Source organism: Gopherus evgoodei, chromosome 4, assembly GCF_007399415.2.
Source record: "Gopherus evgoodei ecotype Sinaloan lineage chromosome 4, rGopEvg1_v1.p, whole genome shotgun sequence".
In the NCBI taxonomy this organism is placed as follows: domain Eukaryota; kingdom Metazoa; phylum Chordata; order Testudines; family Testudinidae; genus Gopherus; species Gopherus evgoodei.
In genome coordinates this window covers 108,583,683-108,595,931 of record NC_044325.1, presented here as the reverse complement: position 1 = coordinate 108,595,931, position 12,249 = coordinate 108,583,683, and the positions used below count along the sequence as shown (strand labels likewise).

Here is a 12,249-nt window from a genome sequence, read left to right as displayed (position 1 = left end):
GTCCAGATCATTTTGAATTTTGACCCTGTCCTCCAAAGCAGTTGCAATCCCTCCTAGTTTGGTATCGTCTGCAAACTTAATAAGCGTACTTTCTATGCCAACATCTAAATCGTTGATGAAGATATTGAACAGAACTTGTCCCAAAACAGACCCCTGCGGAACCCCACTTGTTATACCTTTCCAGCAGGATTGGGAGCCATTAATAACTACTCTCTGAGTACGGTTATCCAGCCCGTTATGCACCCACCTTATAGTAGCCCCATCTAAATTGTACTTTCCTAGTTTATCTATAAGAATATCATGCGAGACCGTATCAAATGCCTTACTAAAGTCTAGGTATATCACATCCACTGCTTCTCCCTTATCCACAAGGCTCGTTATCCTATCAATGAATGCTATCAGATTAGTTTGACACGATTTGTTCTTTACAAATCCATGCTAGCTATTCCCTATCACCTTACCACCTTCCAAGTGTTTGCAGAGGATTTCTTTAATTACTTGCTCCATTATCTTCCCTGGCACAGAACTTAAACTAACTGGTCTGTAGTTTCCTGGGTTGTTTTTATTTCCCTTTTTATAGATGGGCACTATATTTGCCCTTTTCCAGTCTTCTGGAATCTCCCCCTTCTCCCATGATTTCCCAAAGATAATAGCTAGAGGCTCAGATACCTCCTCTATTAACTCCTTGAGTATTCTAGGATGCATTTCATCAGGCCCTGGTGACTTGCAGGCATCTCACTTTTCTAAGTGATTTTTTACTTGCTCTTTTTTTATTTTATCTTCTAAACCTACCCTCTCCCCGTAAGCATTCACTATATTAGACATTCCTTCAGACTTCTCAGTGAAGACCGAAACGAAGAAGTCATTAAGCATCTCTGCCATTTCCAAGTCTCCCGTTACTGTTTCCCCCTCCTCACTGAGCAGTGGGCCTACCCTTTCCTTGGTCTTCCTCTTGCTTCTAATGTATTGATAAAAAGTCTTCTTGTTTCCCTTTATTCCCATAGCTAGTTTGAGCTCATTTTGTGCCTTTGCCTTTCTAATCTTGCCTCTGCATTCCTGTGTTATTTGCCTATATTCGTCCTTTGTAATCTGACCTAGTTTTCACTTTTTATATGACGCCTTTTTATTCTGTAGGTCACGCAAGATCTCGTGGTTAAGCCATGGTGGTCTTTTGCCACATTTTCTATCTTTCCTAACCATCGGAATAGCTTGCTTTTGGGCCCTTAATAGTGTCCCTTTGAAAAACTGCCAACTCTCCTCAGTTGTTTTTCCCCTCAGTCTTGATTCCCATGGGACCTTACCTATCAGCTCTCTGAGCTTACCAAAATCCGCCTTCCTGAAATCCATTGTCTCTATTTTGCTGTACTCCCTTCTACCCTTCCTTAGAATTGCAAACTCTATGATTTCATGATCACTTTCACCCAATCTTCCTTCTACTTTCAAATTCTCAACGAGTTCCTACCTATTTGTTAAAATCAAGTCTAGAACAGCTTCCCCCCTAGTAGATTTTTCAACTTTCTGAAATAAAAAGTTGTCTGCAATGCAGTCCAGGAACTTATTGGATAGTCTGTGCCCCACAGTGTTATTTTCCCAACATATATCTGTATAGTTGAAGTCCCCTATCACCACCAAATCTTGGGCTTTGGATGATTTTGTTAGTTGTTTGAAAAAAGGCTCATCCACTTCTTCCACCTGATTAGGTGGCCTTTAGTAGACTCCCAGCACGACATCACCCGTGTTTTTTACCTCTTTTAGCCTAACCCAGAGACTCTCAACACTTCCATCTCCTATGTCCTTCTCCCCCAGTCCAAGTGTGTACATTTTTAATATATAAGGCAACACCTCCTCCCTTTTTCCCCTGTCTTTCCTTCCTGAGCAAACTATACCCATCCACACCAACATTCCAGTCATGTGTATTATCCCACCAAGTTTCAGTAATGCCAACAATGTCATAGCTGTATTTATTTATTAGCACTTCCAGTTCTTCCTGCTTATTACCCATACTTCTTGCATTTGTATATAGGCATCTAAGATACTGGTATGATCTTGCCTCCCAGCTTTGCCCTGACCCTCGTTTCTCTTTGCCATTATAGCCCATGCTCCCTCCTGTTTCCGACCCATCTCCCAGGTCTTGTTCCCCACATACCAGTGGGGTTTGCTCACCTGTCCCCGTCGAACCTAGTTTAAAGCCCTCCTTACTAGGTTAGCCAGTCTGTGCGCAAATAAGGCCTTTCCCCTCCTCAAAAGGTGAACACCATCTCTGCCTAGCAGTCCTTCCTCGAATAGCATCCTGTGGTCGAGGAAGCCAAAGCCCTCCTGGCTCCTTGAGAGCCTCCCCCATAATTTGAGAGCTGCTGATCTACACTGCGCATGGACCCCACTGGCCCAGCCCTCAATCCTCCTTCCATGGAATCCCCAGCTCTGCTACAACATCATGCAGGGCTGTTTTGAAGCTCCCCAAAAAAACACACATGGGATAGTGTCTTCTGTTTCCCTTGCCCTATACACGCAACGAACAGTTTTTAAATGGCATCTGGGCTTTAAACAGCTGAGTTGGGTGCCCCATTGTGGCCTTAAATGATACATGATTATCCAGCTATCCTTGCCTATATGCTAACACGCACAGTTACATTAAGTGAAGATATCATACCACATATATAAGATATGCAGCAGGTCCCCTCCACACGAGCAGCAATCAGAGTCTGGTCTTCTCGGCAGTTCTGACTCTGCTCCACTGGTTCACACTTGGATGGGTCACATTCTAAAACAAGCACAAAACATTTTTTGTTAAATGTCAGTCTTTGGGCAAAAGTATGGTGCCCCCTTTTGCCTGCAAGAGCAAAGGAAGGAGGCACTATAGCATCACCAAGGTCAAGCCAATCTCAGAACAATATATCTATGTATTTAGATTTATGAAATAATAAACCAAAAAGCACCTACGTCCCAGACTCTGGACTCTTGTGTAAATAACATTCTCCATAACCACTCATCTTCATCCCTTCAACTAAATACACCATAGAGGAAGGTAAGTCAACAACTACATCATGCAAACTGCGTGCAGAAAATAAAAAGAAGGGAAGAGCACAGGAGGAATTTCTGTCTCTTCTTGCCTAAGACCGGGAGGAGGAGAACAGCTGAGTGGGGCTTCCTGAGCCATCTGGGTTGTGCAGGACAGTCACAGACAGAACAGCTCAGGAGGTAGCAAACTCATCAGCACTCTTTACATTTGAACTAAAGAAGGACCTGCATGCGCTAACCTCAATGCCTGCTTCCAGGCACCAGCAGGCAGAGAGGAGACCATAGGCTTGCAACCCCAAGTCACTCGGACAGAGCCCTTTAGAGCAGAGGAACACAGCTAGGCATGTTAGTCATGCCTTGGCTCAGCACTCCACAGAGTGCTAGGTCACATTTCTGCCTGATCCTCGCACAGAAGGCCTCTTTGCCAGTGCACCTGCACAAGATGCACTAGAATCCAGCCCTAGGTTTACAAGTGAAAGAGAGCTCTGTATACAGGCATAATGATGATGTCTGCACTGACATTTTTTTTCCTGTGAAACTCAATGCATTTTTGCAAATGGTTTATAGTTTCACTCCAAAATTTTCACACTATGAAATCCTACAAGAACGTCTAATCTGTAGCACATCAGAATAAGTTTGAATATTGCAAAACGCTGGTATAGTACAGACATTTCTGACAAAAATAGTTCTGTTATATGTTTTTACTTCTACATAAAATACCTACCACAAGTGTAATTGGGACAACAGGAATCTTCACGATAGTAAGTGACTAGCTTTTCCAGGCCCTTACATTCAGGGATAAAGGATTCACAAAAGCTCTGATTACAAACTATTAAAAAAAAACATACAAAAAAGAAATGATGAACTTCTACACTATTCAGTTACAGGTCTTTTATGTTAAATGGAAAACATCAAGTTGTGTTTCTGGTTCATTGTTTAAAAAAAAAACCCAAACAACAAAGAACACATGCAAAAAGGCTAATAGTGGGATTTTCAAAAGCGCTCAGCATCAGGGCCAGCTCCAGGCACCAGCATTCCAAGCAGGTGCTTGGGGCGGCAATCTGCAAGGGGAAGCAGTCCAGGTGTTTTTGCCCCCAAGCAGTGCGCTGAATTGCCGCCGGACGGTGGGGGCAGTCCATGTGCTGTTAAGGCGGCACACCTGTTTCCACAGTGGCGGCAATTCAGCGGCAGCTTCTATGTTCAGCTGTGCACAGCGGCACAGCTTCTGTCTTCTGGCTGAAGACAGAAGCTGTTGCCGAATTGCCGCCGTCGCGGAAATGCGCGTGCCGCCCTAATGGAGCAGGGACTGCCCCCGCCATCAGCAATTAGGCAATTAGGCATGCTGTTTGGGGCAGCAAAAACAGTAGAGCCGGCCCTGCTCAGCATTAGCCGAACTCTCACTGGAAGCAGAGTTAGGCTAAAGCTGAGCACTTGCAGGGTGACCAGATGTCCCGATTTTAAAGGGACAGTCCCGATTTTGGGGTCTTTGTCTTATATAGGCTCCTATTACCCCCCACTCCTATTCCAATTTTTCACATTTGCTGTCTGGTCACCCTAAGCACTTATGAAAATCTAACTTTAAAAATCTATTTCCCCTGGAGAACTCTGCAACAATCTGATCTCAATCATCATAGGCACGAACAACGATAGTAACTTGCAACATTTGCTTTTGAATGTGGGATCTCTTAGAAACGTACGTATATAAAAAGTTTCCCTAATTCTGATATGATTTTTTGCTACCAATTTACTTTTCAAAAAGGGTAAATGATCTCTATATTTCTTCCAAATTAGGAATTATCCTGTTGATTTATTTTTATTGACTAACTAAAAGAATCTATAGACTCTAGCCTATAACTGCTTTCAATAGCTGCTAGATGTATGATTCATTCAAAAAAGCAACAAATCCAGCTGCAAATTCAGATCCATATAAAGAAGCCAGGCAGCCACTATAAGAATTTTACCACATAACAAATCAGCTTTCACCATTCTGACTTCCAAAATAGCATGTGTAGTATAAAAACAAACCATAGCATAAAGGAAGTGGGATATGCCAGAAAGGACACGTCATATTTTCATATACTTTGTTAAGGGTACTTACTACATATCTTTTGAGGACAACAGGTCTGATCATCAGGAACAATCAGAGCCACTTCCCCAAAGCGCAGACAGTCTAACTCATGAATATCTGAGCAGTTGTATTCCACAGGAATAATGGTCTCGTTGTCAACACATTTGTGCATGCAGCATCCGCTAAGGGAGGTTTTCCAAATCTCCCCTACTGCGTGGGGTGCTCCCGAACTGTCTGTGCAGGCTAAATTATTGCAATAGAAGACAGAAATTTTTAATGCCGTTTCAGAGTTGACCATCTTGTTGTTCTACGGCATGTGTGTCATTGCAAACTAGTGTCTGGATCTGGGCTAATGGCTAATGCTGACCACTCCAAATGGAAGAGGGAGGATGGGTGTGAGTCAGCATCACTGGGAGGACATGCTGCAATGTTGGAGCTATAACTCCAGAGTACCCTTGAGTTAGGCATCATCAGCCCAGCCATCAGATAGGGAACTCCACTAATTAGTGAGGTCTGCTCAAGAATGTGGTCATCACTTGACAGATGGCAAAAATCAAAAAGGGGAGATCAATCCATACCACACTTTTCTTCTGGAATGCAGAAAGTGGTGTGAGCACGGTGAAGAATGGTCCCCTCAGAACAGACACAGCCCTCTGTCAGCACTGAGCAGGATTCTGAATCCTGAGGAGTGGATTCACCATTCTGACAAGTTCTTGGAATGTCACAGGCAGCTATACAGGCCTGGTACGAGGTGTCTTCTGAGCAGGGAAAGGCTAACAAGGAAATAAAACACTTAAAATAGACCACATTTTGAAGAACTATAGCACATAAGGGTATTGTCTGGTACAGAAGGGTACAAGCAGGGCTGTGTGAAATTCCCCTCCGTTACATTGATATGCATTGCTCAGCTCCTATATGGAATCAGAAGTGATCCACAAATTTACACAAAATTGTCAAGAGCAAACTTTGTAAACAATTTAACTCATTTTCCCTCCCACATAACATATTTTCCTCAGGCAATAGCTAGCCTTTTTGGGGGCAGTGGGGAGAGGGCCAGAGAAACCATCCCAACACACAATTTCTTCTCCCTCACAAACCAGTTCAGATTTTTAAAACATTTAAACATGTAGGTTTACCTTTAGATATATTTTTATTGAAATAGTTTGAATATTTCCCAGAGGAAATGAAATGACAAATATCTTGATTACTGTAGCGTCTGGCACAGGGGTGTCAAACCTGTGTCTCTGGAGCCACATGCGGCTCTTCGGCAGTTAATATGTGGCTCCTTGTATAGGCACCGACTCCAGGGCTGGAGCTACAGGTGCCAACTTTGTGACATGCTGGGGGGTGCCAGCTCTGCCACAGGCCCTGCCACCATTACACCCCTTCCTGCCCCCTCACCTGAGCCTGCTGTGCCCTCGCTCCTCCAGAGCTTCCTGCATGCCATGAAACAACTGATCGGGAGGTGCAGGGAGGCACTGATTGGCGGGGCTGCCGGTAGGTGGGAGATGCTGGTGGGGGGAACTAATGGGGGGCTGTTGATGTATTACTGTGGCTCTTTGACAATGTACACTAGTAAATTCTGGCTCCTTCTCAGGCTCTGGTTGGCCACCCCTGGTTCTGGCAAATCTTTATCAACTACATCAAGTTGCATATGCGGGCAAAAAAAGTCAACACCTTTTCACCCAAATGATTATGAATGGAACTACTGATATGTTGCCATACTTAGTAGCTATTGGCATTAATGATTCTGTTAGATGATACATATTGGTGCTGTCTTTTGTATCCAGTACAAACTGCTTTTGCACATTCTTCTCTTCTAACAGCTTCAAATATGGTTACATGAGGTATGTGAATGGGTAGTCGGTTTAAATGACAACATCTAGTCTCTAGTTTACAGCAACTCATTTTGATGTAGTTCTGCCTGCAGAACACGTAAGATGAGATCCTCAGCTGGTGAAAATCAGTGCTTCAGTTTTCACAAATTTACAGCAGCTGGGGATCACTCTTCTTTAAAATCTCAAATCTTCTATTTTCACTTGCAGTACAAAACAGTGTGCTTGCTTTAATCATACTTCTTGAAAACCTTAGGAGAATGTCACTCTTCTTTCATATATGGTAGCTCTTTACAGGTTTATTTGTGCTAATGAACAAGTGAGAAATTTTATTAAATCAGTGTTGTGGAAGGCCATTGTCCTGCAATGACCAGCTCATAGCACTGAAGGGAGAGATTTTTAGTGTTAATAATGGTCAGTCTCCTTACTTTAATGATTTCTACGATTATTATGCGTACATATTTCCTAAAGAATCTACAATGGCAAGGCTACTAATGTTAGCCAAAAATGGATCATCATCTTCTTGGTCTGAGAGCTGTGGGGAAAGGACATAGTTTTAAAAAGTTGTGTTGAGGCCCTGCAAGTCTGCAGTCTGGTCAGCACAGAGTGCAGCATGTTCACTACACCCCTCGATGTGATGCCTAACCCACACAAATTGCTTACTGGAATGATGGCCATGATGGGAGGTCAAAACTCAGTTTACAAAGAGAGTGCTTGCTCAGGAATGGGGAAGGCTCAAGTTAAAACAAAAACCCTAAGAGTTAGTTTGAAGAGGGAGTTGATCTTACTCAGCTCATCACTACCAAAAATAGTCATGATACCCCACAGGAGATATCCATCATGCCCCTATAATCACAGGATTCTGGGCTCTTAAAAACTGGATCACAACACATCTCCATCTAGCGACCAGAAAATATGAAGACGACTTCATTGTTTTTGCCTACTATGTATCCCCAGCAGAGGTCACTACGGTATAACAATAAAAGAGGGTGATGTCTCTTCAACAAGTTTCTAATACTTGACTATATTTCCAAACTTATTTTGTGAGCTCTATAGTAAAAATAATAATTTGTGAGTAAGAGCAGTATCAGCTGAGAAAGTTACCAACCTTACAATCTGCTTTGTAGTTCACAGTTTTCTATACTCGGACTGTATTTTTACTCAAAAATCCTGGCCCCAAAAAACAGTCCCTTTTATTTACAAAGATATCACATATGCCTGTATGAAACATTTTTTATTTGATTTCCAAACATTGTGTGGCTGTTTGTGTGTGTGTGTGTGTGTGTGTGTGTGTGTGTGTGTGTGTGTACGCGCGCACGCACATATATACTGTATATGAAAATATCATATGTCATGATTTTAAAGTACTGTTTTCCACAGAACTTTTCCTGTTCCATTTCTATTATATTATTCTTCTGGACCATGCACTCCTTCATCTACAGCATTTACAGATGGTAGCTGTAATCCATGTATATTCATACTGGTAGGTACAGACCATATTTCTCTGTGAGGCATTCCTTAATACTATTTTTGAAGAAGTATTCATCCAAGATCCTCTTCTCTCCAGTTAGTGCCCTTTATTTCCACACACCCTCTTATTGCTGCAGTCCTTCCTCCAGCCAAAGAAGGCTGGGTGCAGTTTTTTTCCAAAGCTCTTTAGTGTGAATCTGAGCATGGGCCAGAGAGGATCACTCCAGAGCAACAAGAAAAAAAAATCCTTTCCATTGTTCACTCTCTCCTGCAGCTATCTTAGCATGCTACCACCTGTCTTTGTTCTAGTTATCTGTCTAGATTCTAGGTGATTGATCATTCATCACCATGGCAGATGAGCACTTATTAAGCAAGAACTCTGATTCTAAATGTATTGTGACGCTGCAAAGCAAGCAGATCAGCTAATGAGATCTATTTCTATAAACACACCACACTAAAACATTATCTTTGATTTGTGATAAAGCATGCTTTAAAGAAACCTCATGCAATACACCTTAGAACACAGTACTTACAGCAGTAATCTGAACTTCTCCACTTTATGCAGATATTAAATTTGTTACACATGGCCACATAGGCAGCCAGTGCTACACAAGGATTCCGAAAGTATTCCACATCTTGAACCCACAAGTCACAGAATAATTCAGGTGGAACCTAATAAATAATAAAAACATGGATTAATGATGCACAGTGAATGTACCTTCATATCGTGATGCAATAGGGTGAACATCTCCACTACTTTGGAGATACTTTCATGCAATTATATGAGCTAGTGACAGGGAAATCACAAGGTCTGCCAGGCTGGACTGAAGGTATAGAAGAGGCATTGGGCACCCAGCCTTCCCGAGCAAATGAAGACGATTTATTTTTCAAGGGCATCTGAAAATGAAGGTTCCTGAATGTAAAAAGAATGCAGGGAACTCTTATTTTCCCTGAACCAAGTAATTTGGGATGCTTAGGGCAAAAAACTAATACTATTCTTCCCAGTGGGAGGCACAATCATTCTCGTCATGAAATACCTCACTCTCTGTTTTTCTTCCTTTTCCCTCTGTATTTCCATCTACACTTTAGCCTCTCATCTAGCATTACCCTTCTATTTCATGTGTGAGAATGCAGGGTATCTAGGTGTAGTCTCCTTTAGAGAGAAACACCTAGAAGCAATGATAAGTTTCCAATGCCTACTTTGGATGGTTGGGAGAGAATCCAGACTAATCTAGAAGACAGTTGGAAAGAATGGCAGCTGGGGACACAAACCAGCATGTTACCTACAGCTCTCAATATGTTCCTACCTCGTAAATGATTTCCCTCCACAGTTTGTCAAAAATATGTTTTTGTCTAACTGGTGCATTATGTGTTTGTTATTCACTTTAAGGTGATGCCATGTGGGGCTATTATGGGATAGATAGATTGGATGGCAGATGGAGTTCAGATACCAACCTTGAGCATACAAGATCCAATTCACCACTGTGTTACTCAATTTTTTACATAACTAATGATTTCAGTGGAGTCTCACAGATGTAGAAGTAGAGTAAGACTGTATTGAACCAGGCTCACCCATTAAAATGAGACAAAGCCTGGAGGTGGCAGAAGGCACCTCATAGGTTTGTTCCTACAACAAGGCTCCTTAGCTCCCATTGAGGAATGCTCAGCCAAGGTGGAATGGAGAGCTCAGGTTGCTCTAAGTGCTGGATGTGTCATAAAAGTGTTTAAATTGCATAGTTTGTATAGGTAACATTTTAAAAAGCATCTATGTCCCATTTTCACTTAGAATTCTAAGTCTCATTGAAAGTCACTAAGACTTAGGCTCCTAAATCGGTTTTGAAAATGGGACTTAAGTGACTGGGAAAATTGTACCTTATGTCATTATGTATCCCATGACCACTTTACACACCACCTTGACCAAGAGTATTGATTATTATGCTTGTCCATAGCCTGCAGCTCAGTCAAAATGAATATAAACAATCATGAGCATATTTCACTCTCTGTGCAATCAGTAAATTGGGTGTGAAATTCACCTCCATTACACTGATATGCATTGCTCAGCTCCTATATGCAATCAGAAGTGATCCATAAATCTACACAAAATTGTCAACGTTGGTCTTTAAAACCCATTAAAGCTTAACCGCTGGCTACATCTGAGACCTATTTGAACTTCAAACTTTTTTTCCTTTGTCTATATATATTTGTAAGCAGAGTCAGGATGAGCTCTACCCTGACATCTGGTGGAAAGAATTTCAGAGAGTGTATTTGCATAGGCACGCCTACCCCATCCCAGGCTGCCGAGCTGTGGGACTGCTTTGTGACAGAAATGACTCAACCTCAGTTGGGTGGTACTTGCTAGACAAGGGACATGGGTTCCAAAACCCAGTGAATTGAGAGAGACTGGGGACAGGTATCTGTGCCTGGTGGTATAGGCTCCTTGTGGAGCCAGAAACACCAGTTCCACCCACATCTCTCTCCACTGTGGAAGGTCAGAGTTGATTTTTTTATTCCCTTAAGAATCGAGATACAGGTTACTGAGCTGAACTTGCTTTGGGCTAATGGTGCACTAGCACTGGGGCACCCCTACTATGAGCTGAGATCACTAAGAGTTGAAATCACGAAAGAGCTGGAATTATGAGCTGAGAGCACTGAGTACTGTGCTAACTAGTGGGGGAGCCTGAAGCTATACTGCAGAACAGAGCAGCTGGCAGAGTGGAGTGGAGCGGTTTGTGGGGACGGCTGGAGCGGATCACGGGACAGCTGGTGGAGCAGAGCGGCTGGCAGAGCGGAGTAGCTGTGGGACAGGTGGAGCAGCCCACAGAGTGAGCGGAGCCGAGCAGTTTGTGGGGACAACTGGAGCAGCTCACGGGACAGCTGGTGGAGCAGAGCGGCTGGCAGAGAGGAGCAGTTTGTGAGGATGGCTGGAGGAGCAGAGTGGAGTGGCTGGTAAAGTGGAGCAGGTCGTGGAGAAGGCGGAAGCAGAACCCCACGAAGAGGCAGGGCAGTTGGCCCCGGATCACTTAAGGTGCCCCTTTCTACCCAGGCTGGGGGGAGGGACCTCTGCAGATAGACTCTCGAACTTTGGGGCTGCACTGACCCAGGACAGAGACTTTTGGATTGTGGGACTTTTGGGACTGTGGGTGATTTGGGGGTTGCTGGACTCAAGAGCCCAGGGAAAAGGACACGGCCCAATTTCCTGGGGTAGGTCTTTGCTCATGGTTTGGTCTAGGAACTCTAGTTGAGGTGTTTTCCCAATTTAGTGCTTGTTGTTAATCTCATGTAATTAAACCTTTTCTGCTACACCAAGACTCTGTGCTTGCGAGAAGGGAAGCATTGCCTCTTCAAGGCACCTAGGGGTGTGTGTAAGATTTTCCCAGGTCACTGGGTGGGGGCTCGAGCTGATTTGGCATTGTGTTACTGAAACGGAACCCCTGGATACTGAACTCGGCCCTTGTTGCTGCCAACTCAGAGGGGCAGAAGGGTTACATATTGTATTCTTAGAATTACCATTATAGGACCCACACTTAGGGTATGTCTACACTACGGGATTTTTCCGATTTTACATAAACGGGCTTTGTAAAACAGATTGTATAAAGTCTAGTGCACGCGGCCACACTAAGCACACTAATTCGGCAGTGTGCGTCCACGTACCGAGGCTAGCATCGATTTCCAGAGCGTTGCACTGTGGGTAGCTATCCCATAGCTATCCCACAGTTCCCGCAGTCTCCCCTGCCCCTTGGAATTCTGGGTTGAGACCCAGTGCCTGATGGGGCAAAAAACATTGTTGCAGGTGGTTCTGGGTACAGCCTCACCCCTCCCTCCGTGAAAGCAGCAGACAACCGTTTCGCGTCTTTTTTC

General features: G+C 43.5%; 1 protein-coding gene across 1 annotated transcript in view; it reads right to left on the bottom strand.

Moving 5' to 3' along the window:
- OTOG (otogelin) overlaps window positions 1-12,249 on the bottom strand; it is a 175,218-nt gene that overhangs the window by 23,225 nt on the left and 139,744 nt on the right. Inside the window, exons 42-46 of the mRNA XM_030560499.1 lie at window positions 8,925-9,063; window positions 5,665-5,859; window positions 5,117-5,329; window positions 3,743-3,847; window positions 2,651-2,761 (exon numbers count right to left, since the gene is read on the bottom strand). Of these exons, the coding sequence (XP_030416359.1) occupies window positions 2,651-2,761; window positions 3,743-3,847; window positions 5,117-5,329; window positions 5,665-5,859; window positions 8,925-9,063 (763 nt within the window). The remainder of the gene's footprint in view (window positions 1-2,650; window positions 2,762-3,742; window positions 3,848-5,116; window positions 5,330-5,664; window positions 5,860-8,924; window positions 9,064-12,249) is intronic.